We start from the raw sequence: 20025 nt of genomic DNA on the forward strand, positions 1-20025 counted from the left end.
TTCCATGAACTTTGCTTATCAGAAGAGGCAGCAGCAGCCATCTCCTCTAATAGTATCGAAAGCAGTATATTTATTAGAGGGGTGATGGCAACTGGGGATTACTGAACTATCTGATGTCTTTTACTATGCCTGGCATTTACTCATTCCTTTCCTGCTTGTGAATTCTTTACCTGTAGTATGATCATGTCCCTAAATGCACTATCCAGGTACGTGATAGGATTGTGGATACTCTACAACGAATCCATATGGTAATGCAGTTAACCACTGGTTGCAGCTAGATACATTTCCTACTCACATTTTATTCTCAATAGTCCCGCACACTATTAAAGGGTTTTTTAAGTTCTCCAAGCCTCAGCTTACACTCTTTTTCAATTCACTGAGTCTCTGATCCTACTCCTTTTAAATTCTCCGGACCTTTGTTCCCACTGTTTATAAACTCTCCGAGCCATTTTTCCCCGCTGTTGTGAAATTGCAGCAGGCATCAGTAGCTTAAAGGCAATGATGGGAGCAAAGGTTGATTCCATTTTCATCTACAAGTCCCCAAATCTTTGCAACTTATAGAATTCAGCCCAGTATTGGACCTGGAACTTGATTGCATCTTAGTGACTTAGTCCAATACTATATGCATCATTATGAGAGAAATTGCATCCTAAATTTTTTGACAAGGTTTCATACTTTTTTTGAGATTTTTCTTATGTTTCCAAGATTAACTCCTAAAAGAGTCTTAATTAACTGTGTTCTACTCCTCGAGTGAGGATATCCTCAGTCAAATTCAGCATTGTGGTTCAGACACTCAACAATTTGTCTTTAAAATGCTATGACAAAGTGTGGTTAATTCCATCCATGTATAGTTGTAGTTTGTTCTTATTTACATTAGATAGTATTTACCCTTTTATGATGTTCTTAGTGCTTTTTGTGCTGATTGTGATTATGCATCCTGATGACGTTTATATTGGTGTCATAATACGTTATGGAATCCTGCGTGTGGCACTATTCCCATATGTTGAGCTGACAGTTTTCAATTTGGCCGTATAGTTAGATGCCTAACAGATACGGCATATGAACAGACCTGCTGATTGGTTAGCTTACACTTGGACTTTGCTGCTCTGCATTTTGTAGCATATAATGGATGTGGTGTATGGTTCCATTCAAAAGAGTTTAACCTAATTATGGTTAATCCACCATAGATGGACGTCTTCTGTTACGTGTCTCTGCGATCACTTGTATCAAAATGTAACTGATATTATCAAATACAGAACAGCGAATGAATTGCATTATGTTGAAGTGAATGGAAATTATTAATTTTCCATGAAACAAGACATGGGATATGCCTAACAGTGCTGTGGGCTGATAGGTTTACTGCCAGAAGGATGGAAACGGCCTCTATATTTCAGGGTAGTGCATGTCAAATTAACTTAAAAGGTTAAGGAGGTAAATATTTTTGAAAAGGATAGATCTATAGTTGGGATTTTAATTAATGAGCAATATGGAGCTTTAAATGTAATTAGATTTTTTGGAATGGAGATCGGGGCAACAAATTTATTGTTATGGCCCAGTTGATATCTTTGACCTGGGTTTGCAGTAGAAATATAATTATACTTTCCAGCTTACTATATGAGGAATTTTGTTTTTTTTTACTGGAATCTTAGGGATTCCATTAATCGTTCTGTGAAAATAATAATACACAGAGCTATTAATTCCTTTAATCAGGGCCATGTTATTTTAGTGACCAAATAAATCAAGTTTTATTCCAATAGTACGGGATATTATCGTCCTTTTGGACTGTGTTCAGTGATTCTCTTCTTTTCAATACTATCAGTTTCCTTAACTTCAGAAAGGTATTCAACATGTGCCTTGCAATATGATAATAATGTGCTTATGGGATCATGAAATTGGGAATGTGCATCAGAGACTGACTAACTGGTAGAAACAAGTTCATTATAATGAGCTTTATATGAACTACTGCTGACTTTTGATAGTGTAATTTCCTTGCTAGTCAATGTGTCTAAAAATATGATGTTTATATCTTATCAGTGCTTTTCTGTTGATAGAAAGAAATAGGAAGATGAGACAGATGAAGAGGTAGCTAAAGAGCTGGTGTAGCAGGGCATGCTTCAGGTTTCTGTATCATTGGGAAGAGCAGGCTGAAACAGAAGAGGAAGCATGAGAGGGCTGGAGGGCTTAAACTGCATTGCAAGGAGGTGTGTAAAAGGGGATGGGATGTTGCACTGCTGATCAGGGAGAATATTACAGCAATATTCGGATGTTATCCTGGAGGGATCAGTCTATGAGATTGGGAGCAGCTGCTAGAGGGGAAAACTACATCTGATGTAGAAAGTATTCAAAGGTGAGGTGCTAAGAGTTTAGAGTCAGCAATCCCTGAAAGTGGAAGAAGCAAAGAAGGTAGGTTCAGGGAACCTTGGTTAGCAGAGGCTATTGAAGATTTGATCAGGGATAAGAAGGAAGTGTATGTCAGGTGTAGGCAATTGGTATCAACTGAATCCTTTTGAGGTTTATAGAGGATAAATGAGAAAAATTAAGAAAGAAATAAGTAGGGCAAAAAGGGGCCATGAAATGCCCTTGGCAAGTAGGAGATTAAGGAGAATCTTAAAACCTTTTATAAGTGTATTAGAAGTAAGAGGGTAGCTAAGGAAAGTGTTGGCCTTCTCAGGGATAAAAGTGGTCATCTATGTGTGGAGCTAGGAGATATGAGCAAGGTCCTAAATGAATACTTCTCAGCAGTATTCAACAGGGAAAAGAATGTAAAGGCTGAAGAGTCAAGGGAGGGTGCGCTGATATACTGGAGTATGTCCATTTCAGGAAAGAGGAAGTGTTAGAAATATTGTTGTACGTTAGTGTGGATAAATCCCCAGGCCCTGATGGAATCTATCCCAGGATGCTATGGGAAGAAAGGAGGAGATTGCTGGGGCTCTGATGGAGATTTTCATCAGCTACGGATGAGGTACTAATGCTGTCCTTCAGTTCAAAAGGGCAGTAGGGAGAAGTCTGAGTATTTCAGGCTGGTGAGGTTTACGATAGGTAGGGAAGTTGTTGGAGAAGAATCTGAGGGACAGGATTTGTGTTCACTTGGATAGGCAGGGACTGATTGGGGGAGACAGCATGGTTTGGTGTAGTAGAGATCATGTCTCACAAATTTGATTAATTCTTTTTGAGAAGGTAACTAAGAAAATTCGTGAAGGCAGAGTGTTAGATGTGGTTTACATGGACTTCAGTAAGGCTTTTGTCAAGGTCCCGCACAGTAGGCTGGTCCAGAAGGTTAAGGTATAAGGGATCTGAGGCATGTTGATAGGAGGCAGAGGGATGGGTATTTTTCTTTCTGGAAGTCTATAACACGTGATGTACTGCAGGGATAAGTGCTGAGACAAATATATATACACTTATTTATATATATATAAAAATAAATGAGAATGTAGGTGGTCTGATTAGTAAGTTTGCAGACAACATGAAAATGGTGGAGTTGTAGATAGCAAAGAAGGTTGTCTAAGGATACAGAGGGGCATAGATCAGCTGGGAAGTAGGGTGGGCAGTGACAGATGGAATGTATTAATCCTGACAAGTGTGAGGTTTTCCTCCCCTTTTGACTTTGTGCTTTAAGACTCCTAAGGTTCCTGTTATTTTCTCTTCATGTCCTATCAGAATTTAACTTTACAAAGGGACCTTGGGTTGCGAGTCCACAGCTTGCTGAAAATGGTGACACAGGTGGATAGGGCAGGGAAAAGGCATTTTGTATGCTTACCTTCACAGGCTGAGGCATTGAATATAGGAACCAGGAAGTTGTGTTGCAGCTGTAGAAAACAGTCACACCACACCTGGAATATTGTGTTCAGTTCTGGTCACCACACTACTGGAAAGGTGTAGCAATAGAAAGAGTGCACAAGAGATTTGCCAGGTCATTGCCTCGGATGGAGGACTGTAGTTATGAGAGATTGGATAAGTTGGGTTTATTCTCACTGGAATGTGGGAAGCTGAGGGGTAACTTTACAGAGGTTTATAAAATTGAGGGGCATAGGTAGGATAGATAGTCTTTTTCCAGGGCAGGGGAATCAAGAATTCGAGGGCACAGGTTTAAGGTGAGAGGGGAGAAATTTAAAGGAGTTCTGAGGGGTAAATTTTTCAAACCTAGTGGTGATTATCTGGAACAAGCTGTCAGAAGAGGTGGTAGAACCAGATACATTAATGATGTTTAAAAGGTACTTTGACAGGTAGTTATATAGGAAAGATGCAGAAAGGATATGGGCCTAATGCAGGCAAATGTTATTTGTGTAGATTGGCTTCAACAAGATGGGCCAAAAGGTCCAGTTTCTGTGCTGTGACTCCATACTAAAAAGCATTCCCCTCAGATCTGGCCATCAAGTTACAGATTAGGACAATTTGCATACATAGGTTACAGTGAAAGGCAGCTTGTACAATGGAACAAAAGTTCATCAGAATAAATAGTGAATCAGATATGCTTCAGTTCATATATTTGCATGTATAGTTTGGATAAGAAGTACAGGATAAATGCCTTTCATTGTTGTGGAAAGAATATCTGTGTGAAGGTTTCAATGTGCCTTTATTCATAGGATTGTTAACTTGGTGAATTTGTAGGCACCTAATCCTTAATTTTAAAAAACTAGGAAGTAAATTTTGAATTATGGTTATTAGCCCAATGTAAGAACCAATTTTCTTTCCCTTGAACAGTCGTTTTGTTTACCCCTCCGGAGACCACTCTTTCTGCACCTTTTAACCAAAAGATCAAACTGGTGACCTTTCCAGAGATCACTGGTAAGGCTAATTTTGGTCCAGCTGCCAAAAGATTAATCAGGTCAGCAAGGACTGATTCAGTTCTTAGATTCAACCCAGTCATTTTCCCATGTGTTGTGAGAATCCATAATCGCAGAGATTGCTAAGTGAAGGTGCCTTCAGCTATTTCATGGCTTCTTATTGCATCAGTGAGTAAGTAACACACAAACAAGTGAACCGGGGAAAGGTGTGGGTATTCTGAAAGTTTAAATGAGTTAATGAACTGAACAGATAATAAACAATGTCTAATTAGTTTATAGCTGGAATACATTCAGCTTCAGTGCTCAAACATGCTTCAATGGTAGCAACAACATTTACTTCTGAGCAGTGTCTAGCACTTTAATAATTATTTTGCAAGGACACATTTGTAGTCACTAACCATGTTGTCATTTGACCAGATGTCTCTTTACAGTTCAACAGCCAGAGGCTGGCATTTGATTACTTTTATTTTTGCTTGATTCCTGAATAGCATGTTAAAATGATTATTTTGTATATTTACAACACTATCAGATTTCCGTTTTTGTCATCATGCAAGATGCTGTGAAATATTATTTTGCTAACAAAATAGAATATGCTGATATTTTTCAATGAAAAGATAATTACAGAAACAAAGATCATTGAACTAAAAATCTGATGTTGGAATCTGGTGATTTTATTTTTCCTTGGATTATTTCCAAGTTGGAGTTTTACAAATACTTTTGATTTTTGTTTTGGTAGGTATTGTTTATTTAAAACAAAAAGTTCTGAAAACATTAGTTTACAAACAAGTCACTAGATGTAAAATATAGTACTTTATAAATGCCATGTGTTTTTTCAGACTCTGGAGTAGAGTTCTGTGACTTTATTCTGTTTTAAGTTTACTGATCATTTGATACGGTCTCATTTTAACCTAATAATTTAATGATGTTGATGAGGTCCAACAAACCAACTGACGTATTTGAAAGTCTCAATTTCACTAATTTGGTAATTGGTGCATTTTTTTGTAGTAATTATTTTAAAAGCATTATGCTCACAAGTTGTAAATGTACATGTTAACAATGCTTAACAAAATAGATTATTGTGTAAAGGATTGTTGACATGTTAATAAATTTGACCTTGATATAGATTATAATTAAATTTCAGTTCTGGTGTAAAAAAAACAAAAAAATGCACTCTGTAATGTGGTTATTTGCTCTATAATTGATGTCTGATATAGTCTATGGGTGCATACTGTACTCATTGTCAATGAGTGCACTTGAGATTTTATTAGGCCATGTTCAACAGATTATTTTCTGAATAATTTGACAATTTTTAAGCATTTGAACATCTAATGCAGATTTTAAAAGTGTTATATTGAAGAGTTTATAATAGATTTCTTTTTAGGGTTCCCTTTTCTCCTTTCTTTCCTTGCAGGCTCTGTTGGTCAAAATAATATCTTTGAGAGGAAAGGTAACCCATTTATACAGTGCCACCATGTGGCATGGAACAGGAGTTGGGGAAATACGTTCTGTTTACTCCATACCTTTCCAAATTGGCTAAATTATGGGAAAGAAATGAGTAGAGAGAGTGGGAATGAGATGTTCTTTTGATGGAAAACTGGTCTTATGAGATGGTCAGCCAAATTATCAATGCAACATCACCATCACAGCTTAAATAAAATCAGAATATACTGGAAACAGTCAGCAGGTCAGGCAGCATCTGTGGAAAGAGAAGCCAAGTTAATATTTCAGAATAGTGCAACTGTGATCTTTGCAGACGGGTCCCTTCTACATAAGAGACACCAAACACAAATTGGGTGACTGCTTCGTTGAGCACCTGCATTCACTCTGCAGGGGTGTCATCTGCCACTGCAATTCTTACAGTTCTCCATCTTATTCCCACTGTGACCCATCTGTCTGTGGCTTCCCACTCTGTTATAATAAGGCCCAGTGTAAGCTTGAAGAACAACACTTCATCTGCATGTTGCAACCTTCTAGACTTGATATCGAACATTACAACTACAGGTTACTTTCACACCCAGTATCAGAGCAGCCCAGATCATTCATCCGTGATATTGGCTCAGCTACACTCACCATTAACATGGCCTGACCTGCTGGGTATTTCCTACATTCCCTGCATTTCAAAGTCCTGCATTCCCTGACCTGTATTCTCACTCTAATTTCCTTCATTTCATAATATTTATGAACAAAGGATCATGTTCTCACTCCCAAACTGTCCTCATTGACGTATCAAATAGATGACCTCATCTACAGCTTAACCCAGGGCAAATCTGGCTTTGCCTTACCACAGATATTCCTCGTGCCCTGTCTATTCCTTCCCCAACCAAAACTTGATACTAGTTTGTTTTCTTTTTCTCCCAGTTTTGACAATGGGAATTTAAATTTTAACTTTTTTTTAGAAATCATTTAAGAGCATGTCAACCATTTTTATATTTCTTATCATTGAGTATTTTTAAACAATTGAGAAGACCTTTGATGGCACCAATTCATCAGATGGAAGGTCATCAAGCTTAAGCATTACTTTTATTTTTCTCTCTGTTGCTGTTGGACCTGTTGAGTATCTCTAATATTTTAAGTTTTAATTTCAAAAGACCATCAGGGTGATTTGAGGTATGGGAGGTGCAGGACCTCTGAAGGATCTGTGTGAGGCCTGGTTGATGTTCTTGGATAATTCTGCTTCATGGGACTCCTGCACTAATGAGGTGGAAGCTGAATCCATCCCACAAGGCCACAGAAGCAAGTGTGGCCATGGGGACTGCATGACGTGCAGGCTTGATTGAGCGCAAGAAGACTTGTGGCATGTTGGTCTTTGTTCTAGTGGATTTCAGTTCAAGACCATTGTGAAATGTGCAGAATTCTTAGACTTAACAGGACAGATGTGGGGAGGATGTTTTCCCCTACTAGAGGAATCTAAGGATAGGGCATTTAGGATTAAAATGTCTTCACTCAGAATTTTCAACCTAGAGGCTTATGGCTATTCAGTCACTGATAGCATTCAAACCAGAGATCAATAGATTTCTAGATATTAAAGGAATAAGGAGATCTGAGCAAAGAGCAGGGAAGTGGTGTTTGAGGTAAAAGATCAACCATGATCTTGTTAAATGGTGGCACATGATTGGTGCAGAATGGCCTAATCTTGCTTTTGTCTTTTTTTTCCTAAGGGTTCAAAGAATATAGTCAAAACAACTGTTAACTCCATTCTTTCTTCCCTTAGCAATCCCTGGACTGAGCAATTACTTTCAATACTGCCAAACTTTTAATTACTCTGCATTTACCTTTTTGTAATGAACCTTACAGTTCCTCGTATTTTGTAAATATGGGTGCAAAGTGTTTATTTCATATTTCAGCCGCACCCTGCCACTGAAGTCCTCACAGCATTATCAGTGCTGACGCCGGGGAAAGGATGACTGCTTTCCAGAATACCCCCATTCAACCTACAAGGGCAGCCCTGTGCTCTCAATTGCCCGTCACTTTAATTCTTCATCCCACTCTCACTCTGACCTCCCTTTCTTTGGCCTCCTACACTGTTCCAAAGAAAATATGAACTTTAGGATCAAAATCTTGTCTTTCAACTTGACATGTTAAATCAACGTGGAGGGTGTAACAAATTCAGATAATCAACCATTCTAGCTTTTTATCTCACATTTCCAGCATAAAATTTTCCCAATCCCCTTGGGGTAATTTTGGATTTCATTCACCATCTCCTGTTTACACCTCCCCCAAATATACATTGTGTTATTCACCTGACGACAGCACTCATTCAACCAAAGCCTCACTACTTGTGTCATTCAATCTTGCCTCATCACCAACATACTGCAGATCTTCTATTTTGTCCCCATCCCCTCACCACCCACCCTTTCTATACGGTTTACAGCTTTTCACATTTCTGAGAAAGGGTCATCATCCTGAAACATTAACTCTATTTCCCTCTCTCCACAAATGCTATCTGAATATTTTATTGCCCCCACCTTTTCCTTTTTTATTATTTTTGCTGAGGGAAGATCTTTCCATTCCCTTATGTTAAAAGTTATTTTCTCATGTACTGCAGGCCTTTTTAATTTCCTTTTCCAGTTCTCTTTTGTACTTCCTACATTCAGCTAGGATCCTTATCATATAGGAAGCTTGACACTTATGCTCCTTTCTGTTGTATTTTAATTTGCTTATTCATCTTTTCATCTCAATTTTGGAATGCTCTTCCATTCACCTAATGGGAATATTTCTAGTTTTAACCAAAGAATCTTTTCCGTGAAGGTCTGCCATTGCCCGATTACAGTTTTACCTGCCAATTTTTAATTCCAGTCCTTTGGGTCAGATTCCCTTTCAGCACATTGGACTTGCACATTTTCACACTCATTTTTCCTTGTCCTCCTCAACCACTCTATACCTAATGACATTGTGATCATTGTTTCTTAGGTGCTCCCCCACTAAAACATCTGCTTGCTTCACTGCTTTTTCTAGTACTAGATCAGCACTGTTTCCAACTTGTGGACTGGAAGTTTCAGCACAAGGGGATATTCTTGTACACCTCAGGAATTCCACCATGTTATTTTTAATAATCTACTACAAGAAAACTTTCCTATAATCACATAAAGATTCCTGTATCTTTTTAAAATTTGCTTGAAAATTTGTTGCTGACTTTTTCCCCACTTTTTGACATTGCTTATTATACACTCAACAGCATAATAGTTTCTCCATAGTTCTTTACATCTCAATAAGTAGATTTATATGTTGTCCTGGAAGACATCATTCAATTCCATTTCATTTACCTAAGGGGGTCTGTGACTTATGCTGCCTCCAATTCTTTATTACCTTTCTCTATCTTCTTCATGAAGAAGATGTGTCTAGAAATATTAACATGCAACTATTTTGTTAAACAGTCTGGTTTCCTTTATTTCCCTTTCCATCATCATCCAACATTCAACTTGTACAGACCCCTCTCTCCCCACTTGAATTTGAAACCCTAGGCTGGTGCATCATTTCTCCAGCCACGTGTTAACCTACTTTGTTTTACTGCTCCTGTGTTCATTCACACATAGCACTCCATATAATCCAGAGATATCTACCTTCAAGGATCTGCCCTTAAAATCTCAATAATCCCCACAAAGTGCAGGATTTAAACATTTTCTGTTCTTTATCATTGGTTCTAATGTGGACTGCAGCTTCTGTTTTCTTTTGCAGCGTATTCTTCAGATATCTGTAATATGGTATATTTATATATGTGTGTGTTTATATAAAAGCAAAGATAATATAGGGTAGTTTGGCATTTAATTATGATTTGCATGTAGGTGGAATAAGACAATTAACGTTATAATTATGCTGAAGTACAAGAGGTATAAAGTTGTATCTGTTTTTTTTCTTCTGGTCTATAAGCAGAAAAGAGGGCCAGGATTTAAGTATGCCTCCAACCTCCCAGGTTCGCTACTAAAAGAGCAGAGACAGAACAAAGAGCACAAGGACAACATGGAAACAGTCAAGAAAAAGGGTGACCGAGAGGAAAATTCCAAACGGAAATCAGAGGAACTTTCCAAGAAACAATCCGATGACTCTGCTCCCAGGAGGAAATCTGAGGATGGGCTTGTGATGCGGAAGCGACGAATCGTTGATAGATCATCAGAGTCAGTTGTCAGAAAAAAGGTGCAACATAAGAATTCAACAATTGTAATGAAACAAATTTCTCTCAAGTGTTTAATGTTCCATTATTACATAGTACACAGATTTGTTGAAAAGTAATCAAACAAAATTTTCAAAATGCTTAAAACTTTTCAATGAATAGTGCAGTGATTAATTTTTCAATTGGATCCAAAACTGCTATATATACATATATATCTGTTCTTTAAAAACAATAGCCATTCTACTTTAAACAATTTAATTGTAAAATAACATTAGCAAATGGGCTCTGATTTTTAATTGCTGTTTTACTAAATATTCGGTGAACTCTATAATTATGAATTTAGTAACAGCTGTCATTAAGTAGTCACTGTAGAATAACCACATCATGTGGACAGCACTTGTTCAGTGACATTAGCAGGGCAGCATTTCACTCTTGACTTACAGAAACAGTTGAAGTGTGGAGATCTGAAATAAACAAAGGGTATATTTTTTGGAAGGGTACTTTAGTACATATTTCTTGTCAACATTTCTTGAAGATGACTCTGTGTTCTTTTGTAGCAGTTTAAGATTGGAAGGGAAGAAAAGCTGTTAAGGAGAAAGGTATTTATGTTTATATTTTAAAACCTTTGACCACTGCAGCAACATCTGTTTTCTCAAGTTTGAATTTTTTCTAATGAACTAATTCGTTTTGAGACATTAAAAATTGGCATGTCATGGCATTGCCCAGTCCTGGCTGGAGCTTAGAGTAGATTAATGTTCAGTATAATGGATAGGAATCTCTTAAGTCCGTTCCACCAAATCCAATAAAGGAAGTCCTAGAAGGTGGCCATGAGTATGTCTGGTTGTGAGGAATTAATCTGGTGGATAAATAAGCTTCTGGTTGTGGGATTTGGATATTTTGATAGCCAAGTATTACTACTGGTGGATTTTCTTTTACAATTTAACCCCCTCAATAGATGTAGTTTTATCCTTAGCAATGGAGGATTTTGGATATGTTAAGACGAGAAGTTAGTGTATTTCTCCTTAAGTAGGAAAGACTAATGAAAGATTTGGCGGAGTTACTCAAAATTATGAATAATTTTGAAAGAATAGATGGGCAACATAGTTCATCAACAAGGGGAAAATATTTGAGATAATTAGCGAAAGCACCCTGGAGGGCGGGGATGGGTGGGTAGATTAATTATTTTAATGAACAACGTCCTGCCCAAAAAAGTGTGGAATCAGATTCAACTTTTTAAAGGAACTAGACATTAAGGGGAAAAGAAATTACAGGCCATGATGGGAAAGAGATAGTAAATGGGATTAATTGGGTACTTCTTTCAAAGCACTGACATTAGCATGATGGAGCAAACAGCCTCTATCTGTGATATAAGATATAATGATCCTTTCTAGTTACTAGTTAAAGAGTTACTTGATACACTTGAGCACAGCGATTAGATTCAGACGCAAACATCACCTCTTATGACATTGCGTTGGGGCTGTTTGAATTGCATACTATTGATTTGATTTTATTCTTATTCCTTACACTTTGAGGCCCATAATCAGCTGTAGAAACTTCATCCCCTGCTGTGCCAAGGTCAGTTAACTCTGATTGTAGGGATGAAAGTGAGTGTTTTCTAATGCTCAATTACCATATAGTGCTGTGAAGCAGTGAGGAACATTTTAATTTTTTTTATATTTGGTTTAGAATTGAGCACAAATTATTTTCCTATTTAGATGAAATTCTGTAGGTACCTGTAGATTGTCATTTTTAAAAAATCTTTGTATATGGCATTGGCAAGGTAACACTTATTGCTTATCCCTAGTTTCTCTGAGTGTCTATGTACTTCCATACAGACTGTGTGGCAGGCTACCCTGAAAGACAAAACTAGGTCTTATTTACAATCATCTACTCCGTTTTCTCCCCCCTACTATTAGATACAATGTTGCAAATTGCCATGGTGATGTCTATAAAACTATACTGAGAACTGAGTCCATGGGGTTCAGTAGGCTCCTCAGACACTTTGCAGGGGGGTGGGAATTCACTTTGGAACGGTGATACTCACAAGCTTGATACCTCAGCCTCCCAGAATACAAGTCGATGTACATCAGCCACTGTATTGCACTATCCATGTTTTGCACTACCACCTCAAGATTAATTTTGATTTCATTACATTTGCCACATTAACTTTAAGTTATGATGTTGTGGTATCAGTAATTTCAAGAAGTTTTTCATCATTCAGAATCTCTAACTGGTGTTTTAATGTTCTGTATTGTAGAGGGTTGGTAGGGTAATGGCGAGGGATGCAATGACAGGCTTGATGAAAAGTAAGAGCTTCAACGGTTACTATTCTGAATATTCTGCAAATATTTTAATTTTTTTTCTAGCCCCTTGCTTTTCTAGCAGCTTCTATCAATGCAATGCTCATACCAGGTCATGTTGTGTTTTTTTTCTAAAAAAAACTATTTTGAATTTGAAGTGACTGATGCACTCTGCTGCTTTTAGCAAGGTTCCTATATGTGCTGTTCTCCATGAGTCAGGAGTTATTTTTCATATGGAGATTTGAATATGAATGTCATTTAATTTAAATATGGATTTTGAAGAAATAAAACACCACATGATATATTAGACACATTTAGTACATACTTTGTAAATCTCATAACTCATCTGTGGCGTTTCATGAGTACGCTACTATGTCAAATTCTATATAGCTGCTGCTCAGCATGGTCTCCTAATTTTAGAGTATTTAACAAATTGATTATCCTACAGTAGATTGTAAGTCTCATAACAGATGACAAGAATTCATCAATTGTCTATCCTTCTCCAGAGAGAAGCATCTTGTGCATCTGGTTGCCTTGCTGAATTTAATTTCTCTTTAGGCTGCACTGCTGGGATAATCTATTGGAAATAGTTATTTCATGGGCCATGTCTTTAGTTCATGATTCATAATAACAGTTGGTTTCATTTAATAACATGGGGGTGGAGATAAGAGAAAATATGCGCACAGCAAGACTGTGTGTAACTAATTATCTGCAGCAGTCTCTGACAAGATATCTCTGGTATCTTGTTACTACCTTGTAGGCTCTGAATAACAGAATTCTGTTGCAGTTCACTGTTATCATATCATTTTCCTTAGATCTTTGTACTCTTTGAAATGCTAAGCATATTAAGTTAAGAATTTAATCCATTTACCTTTCTAGAAAAGAGCCTTGCATCCAACCGAAGACCACATGACACCTGTCAAATTACTGCGAACTATCAAACAAGAACCAGAGGATGATCCACCTGAGACACCTCAGAAAACAAAGGAAAGTGACCAATCTCGGTCGAGCTCTCCAAGAGCTGGTCCTAGCACTGAAAGTGCAGAATCCAAGGAGAAGAAAAGCGAGAGATTTAAAGATAAACGCAAAAAGCGATTGCACAATAAAGAACTCAGTAAAGAGTTAAGCAAAGAACTCAATCAGGAAATTCATAAAACTGAGAGCAGCCTAGCAAATGAGAATCACCAACCTATTAAATCTGAAGGAGACAGTGAAAAAGTGGAAAAGCCTAAACGACTGCTGGTAAGCAGTGAACGACTGCACAAGTTAAATGGAACTCCTCGGTTTCGACACCAGCTTACAACGAGTTTAAGGCGGGCTCCAAGGGTTATTACCCGACCACCACCTTCAGTGTCCCCAACGAAATCCATTCAAATGGAACGACACGTGGTGCGACCTCCACCTGTCAGCCCACCCCCGGACTCATTGCCCCTCGATGATGGCGAAGACCACGTGATGCAAAGGGAGGTGTGGATGGCTGTATTCGGCTATCTCAGTCGCAAAGATTTGTGTGTTTGCATGAGAGTCTGTAAAACCTGGAATAGATGGTAAGTTTTTATTTCCTTTGTCCTGGAATTGGAGCAGATGGGTAGGAATGAACCCTCCGTGGGGGAAGAAAATTAAAACGTCTCACTTTAACATAAATTTAATATTTCAATTAATTTACAAAATGTAATACTATTATTACAAGGGCTCATTGCCTTCCCCTTCAGTACTTGTACAACATTTCATCTCTCTCCTCTCCTCAAAAGTCATTGGCTGCTGCATTGAATTTTTGATGACCTAATTTTGCATTGGAGGCAAGTTGGTAATATACCAGTGCTCTGCATAATCACAGTACAGTGATAGGTCTCAGTTCTCAGGATTATTGATGTCATGCATGTTGTTATAGTTGCCAAGTGAAGCAGGTAGCCTAGAGAGACATGAGTGCAAATCTGCCTGAGGCACATCTATGCACCCAGTAGCTTCATTACAGTCTGACGATGGCTGTATATTTGGGGAAAGGTGGAAGTGACTAAAGAATAAGAGCTTCACTAACTCTCCTGCTCAAAACAGCTGAAATGAGTATCCCTGCTAGTGCTGTTGGGTGGGCTTAAATTAGTTTGCCAAGGGGAATAGGAAGAATCAGCAGGGAAAGAACTTAGCTGAAAATAGAAGGAGTATTTAGGAAGGCAAAGAGAAAGAAGAAAGCAATACTCCAGGACAGCAATAAGGGGAAGGATAATAAGAGTGTATCAGGAAGGAGTAAAGGGTACAAATTTATGAATGCACCAGAAATGTAGCCATGGTAAAGAAAAATGATACAGTAAAACTGAAGGCTCTAGTTGAATCACACAGCATTTGTAACAAGATAGATGAGTTGACAGGACAAGTAGAAATAAATCAGTATGATCCATAGGTGTTACTGAAACCTGATTGCGAGGAAATGGAATATTCAAGGATATTTGGCATTTCAGAAGGATAGGCAGAAAGGGAAAAAAAAAGAGGTGTGGGGTACCTCTGTTACTGAAGAATAAGATCATTGCAAGTGGTGAGTCCCTCCAGTTTGGATGGAGTTAAGAAATAGCAAGGATAAGAAGTAACTTGTGGGAGTAAAATGTAGGCTTCCAACAATAGTTATTCTGTAAAACAGTATAAATCAAGAAATTATGAGGGATTGTAAGAAAGGTACTGTTGTTGTCGGTGATTTTGATCATAATATGATTGAACAAATTAAATAGGCAAGAATTCATAGTGTGTATTTGCATTGGTTTCTTAGAACAATATGTTGAGGAACCAATGAGTGAACATACTAAATTAGATCTGGTTTTATGTAATGCTGTGAATAATTAATGACCTCATTATAAAGGATCCTGTTGGAAACGTGATCATAGCAGAGTACAATTTCAAGTTCAGTTTAGGTCTGAAATTTGTGTCCTAAACTTAAAAGCACCTACAATGGTATAACGACAGAGTTGTCTAAAATGGAGTAGAAAATAGATTAAAGGGTAAGGTTGATAGATCAGCAGTGGCAGACACTTCAGAAGATATTTCGTTAATCTCAGCAAAGCTGTAATCCACAAAGAGGGAGAGACTCTACGGGAAGGATGCACAATCTTTAGATAACTAAGGAAGTTAAGGATGGTATCAAATGAAATGAAAAGCCATATCATGTTGCGAATATTAGTAGTAGGCCTAAAAATTAGGAAATTTTTAGAAAACAGCAAATGGTGATTTTACAAAATCATCATATATGGAAGATGGGGTATGAGCACAAATTGACAAATAAAATAAAAATAAGTTAGTTAAAACTTATAAAAAGGAAGAGAGAAGCTAAAGTAAATTTTGGTTCTTTTAGAGGATGAGACTGAGAATGAAATAGAGCAATGGCAGAAATCCTAGATAATTGGATCAGTGTTCATTGGTAGAAGGTGTCGAAACATTTCAACAGTAATAGGTAATCAAGGAGCTGTGTGGGGAGGGGGGAGAGCACATAAAAGAATCCCTATCACTAGAGAAATAGTAGTAGGCAAACTAATGGGGCTAAAGACCAACAAGTTCCCCTGAACCTCATGACCTGTATCTCAGGGTCTTAAAGGAAATGTGTGTAGTTACGGTTTTTGCATTGGTTGTAAATTCTCTAGATACTCAAGAAGTGCTGGAGCTTTGGAAAATTGCAACTAAAACACTGCTGTTGAAGAAAGGGGAGAGACATGGTGGTGCAGCAGGTAGTGTTGCTGTCTCACAGCTCCAGGAATTGGGACTTGATTGTGATATTGGATACTGTCTGTGTGGAGTTTGCACATTCTCCCCGTTTCTGTCAGTACTGTTATTTCCTCCCACATCTCAGAGACATGCTAGTGAGTTAATTAGCTTCTATAAATTATCCCTTAGCATAGGAAGTGGCAAAAGAATCTAAGGGGGAGTTGATGGGCATGTGAGAGAGAATCAGTTGCTGGACTACAGGAAAATAAGTATAGGGGGATGGAGCGATGTGATTGCTCTGCTGGGATCTGACTTAGACCCAATGTGCAGAATGTGGCCTCCTTTGTCATTGCCAAAAAGAAACAGAAAGCAGGAAACTACAAGCCAGTTAGCCTATATTATTATTTATCTGTCATTGTATGTTACTAACTGCCATTGGGAAAGTGCTGGATCTATTATTAAGGAGGTAATTGCAGGACATTTAGAAAATCATGATACAATGAAGCAAAATAAATTTGGTTTTATTAAAGGGAAAACATGTTCATGTTTGCTGGAATGTCATGATATAACAGGGTGGATAAAGGGGAATCAGTAGATGTAGTGTTTTTGGTTTTCTAGAAAGAATTCACTAAGGTGCCATATAAAAGGTTACTCTGCAAGATAGGGCATGGGGGATTGGGAGTAAACTGTTAGCATGGATTGATTAACTAACGGAAGACAGTTGAGATACATGCATTGATGAGACAGCACCTGGAGTACTGTGTACAGTATTGGGCTCCAAATTGGAGGAAGGATATCCTTGCAATGGAGGCAGTGCAGAGAAAGTTCACTTGGTTGATTCTTGGAATGAAGGGGTTGATGTATGCAAAAGGTTGAGCAAGTTAGGCTAATATTCATTGGAGTTCAGAAGAATGAGGGGTGATTGTACTAAAAGATACGATTCTGAGGAGGGCTAACAGGGTGAATGTTGAGAGGATGTTTCATCTAGTGGGGAAACTAGGACCAGTTTCAGAATTAGAGGTCATCAATTTATGATGGAAATAATGAATTTTCTTCTGAGGGTTGTGATTCACTGTAACACTCTGCTCCAGAAATCGTGGAGGTGGAGACATTGAATATATTTAGGATAGAGAATGACAGAAATTTGAACTGCAAGGGAGTCAAGGGGTCTGGGGAAAGTGGTGTTGAGGCCAAGATTGATTTTGTCGAATGGCAGGTGGCTGACTGGCCGCCACCTCCTGTTTTTTTTAAATATTTGGGGTGTAGACCATTTTGCGTTAATTGTTAACCCACCTTTCTCTAAACTTCTGATGGACTTGCTATGTACTTCCAGCATCTTCAGTTTTTACTTGTTTACAGATTTTACAGTTTGTGTATAATGAATTGTGATTCAAATGTTAAGCCACCAATTTCATTTGCATTGTCTACCTACTGAGCCAATTATAAATTCCTAAAATAGTATTTGAAGACTATATATTCACAAAATTAAAGACTTACTTATTTCAGTACTACACTGTATTGTTAAATGGGATTGTGCATTGATATGATGATGCTGCAGTGGTAATGTGTTCATGAATTCATTTGACGCGAGATAGCATCTCCAGATAAAACTGCAGAGATGTGGTGCGTTCACTAGGAGAGACAGAACATTCGAAGGGAAATTGTCTTGCTCTGTATGTGAGCACATCGCAGTAGCTGCTTAGAGAGCAGCATAGGTAGAAGCTAGGAACAGGCCTGCTCTTACTTCCATGTGTAAGGTGAATGCATATTAGTGAGGTCCTTACACAGGCTTGAAGTGCATGAAGAATATACATCAAAGAGTTGTGTTTTGAGATGGGAAACAAATTGACTAATTGTACCCATCCAATTTTGATTTTGCTGCCACCATCAGCATGAAAGTACTGAGTTTTTTTCAGGAATACGATTTGCCATTAATTGTCAATGACCATCTTAGCCAAATGCTTACTATTCATTAATGAATCCAGGAACAAAATTGTTGTGCTTTTTGGCTGGCAGTAGTCCTACACGATCATTGTTCTTATATATTAAATATATTCAGCAAGCCTTGTACTTATCCTTTATGATTTATAATATCTTGATATACAGTGGGAAAAGAAAATAAGGCTAATAGTTAGAAGAAAGCATTGTTTTATTTTTACAAACTGAAAAAGATTTATAGTCTCATACAACAAATATAATTTGTTTACGCTGTCAATAAGTAATTAATTGGATCATTCCCAATATAGTACTACATTGTAAATGTCCTGAGATAACTCTATAACATAAATATTCACAGTTCAGCTAAATTATATGTTGCATTTTGCCTTCCCAGGTGCTGTGACAAGAGGTTGTGGACCAAGATTGACTTGGGCCGATGTAAGTCAATCACACCTCTGATGTTGAGTGGAATCATTAGGAGGCAACCTGTAACGCTTGACCTGAGCTGGACAAATATATCGAAAAAGCAGTTGACTTGGCTAATCAACAGGCTGCCAGGTAAGTGTCCATAAAATGCTAATACAGTCGTAACAACTCAAAGGATTAAAATGAGTTTCATATTAGCTTAGAGAAACTTTTACAAATGAATGTACATAAGAAGTCGGTACCTTGTATCAGCCATGATATCCTTTATGATGAAAGAACAAAAAGGATGCCCAGAGATGTGCTCCATCATTTGTGCTGGATGACCACAGTCACCCACTACTGTTTGCCTTATTCTCCATTTGAACAGAGTTTGATTGCACCTTCCAAAATACAGTTCAGTCTGCACTATTATGTTGACATAGTTCATGGACCAATGATTCTTTGACGGATTAACGACAAAATGTTTCTTTCCTGTGGTTGAAATATTCCACGGGACCCTCCTTTGTACCTCATCATCAAAATTGACTGTGAGGGTCTTGACCTGATTCCATATAGTTTTATGAGATTTTTATCTTGGATTTCTTCAAGTAGTTGTGTGGTGGAATCTTTGGGGGTGTTGGCTCAGAGTTGTGGAGGCAGGATGTGAGTCAGTCAACAGAAGTTGATTTGAGCATCCCTGACACTGCATGAATTGAGTTGTTGATTGTGAAGTTGTGTGACTGACAATGGCACATTGCATTCCGCTTGTACCATTGGAAATCATTGCACTTTGAGGGGTCCAAGGGCAGGAGCTCCATGATGTTCTGATCAGCTTCCTGAAAACTGATCTGACATCTGATCTTTTCAACTGAGCTCAGCTGTCATCAGAAGATCAAGCTCCAGTCCAGTGTCACATGAAAGTATTTAGGGTTGGGCATATGGCCGACATTAATCATGGAACATCATATCTAAGTTTGAGATCAGCCATATTGTTGGTCAGGTAGAAATCAGTTGTTTATTTCAGCTGAGGCTTAAGTTTCTATCACCAGGAGTGATCAGCTTGTGTGTTAAGGTGTCAGGTTCCTATGCTTATAATTAATATGTGGAATGAACCAGGCTATGTAATTAAGCTTAATTATGCTGTCTGAATGAGTATCTTTCCCAAACTTTCATATTTAATATAAAATGTCATCCATAATTTTGAAGAATAAACTAGTTTGACCACAGTTAATTCTGTAAATTTAGAAGATTATTTAACGATTGTTAGATTGTTTAAAACTGTTGAAGAATCAAATTAATAGAACTA

At 37.8% G+C, this 20025-nt stretch overlaps 1 protein-coding gene across 16 annotated transcripts in view; it reads left to right on the top strand.

Annotated features, from left to right (window-relative positions):
- Nucleotides 1–20025, top strand: part of LOC127579657 (lysine-specific demethylase 2B) — a 196989-nt gene that overhangs the window by 163379 nt on the left and 13585 nt on the right. For 11 of the 16 annotated variants that reach the window (XM_052032594.1, XM_052032599.1, XM_052032595.1 and 8 more), the window contains 4 exons: nucleotides 10143–10415; nucleotides 10950–10991; nucleotides 13572–14239; nucleotides 18709–18872. In XM_052032594.1, the coding sequence (XP_051888554.1) occupies nucleotides 10143–10415; nucleotides 10950–10991; nucleotides 13572–14239; nucleotides 18709–18872 (1147 nt within the window). The remainder of the gene's footprint in view (nucleotides 1–10142; nucleotides 10416–10949; nucleotides 10992–13571; nucleotides 14240–18708; nucleotides 18873–20025) is intronic. The other 5 variants (XM_052032587.1, XM_052032588.1, XM_052032590.1 and 2 more) reach the window with 5 other exon arrangements.

This window comes from Pristis pectinata, chromosome 17 (assembly GCF_009764475.1).
Source record: "Pristis pectinata isolate sPriPec2 chromosome 17, sPriPec2.1.pri, whole genome shotgun sequence".
NCBI lineage: Eukaryota > Metazoa > Chordata > Chondrichthyes > Rhinopristiformes > Pristidae > Pristis > Pristis pectinata.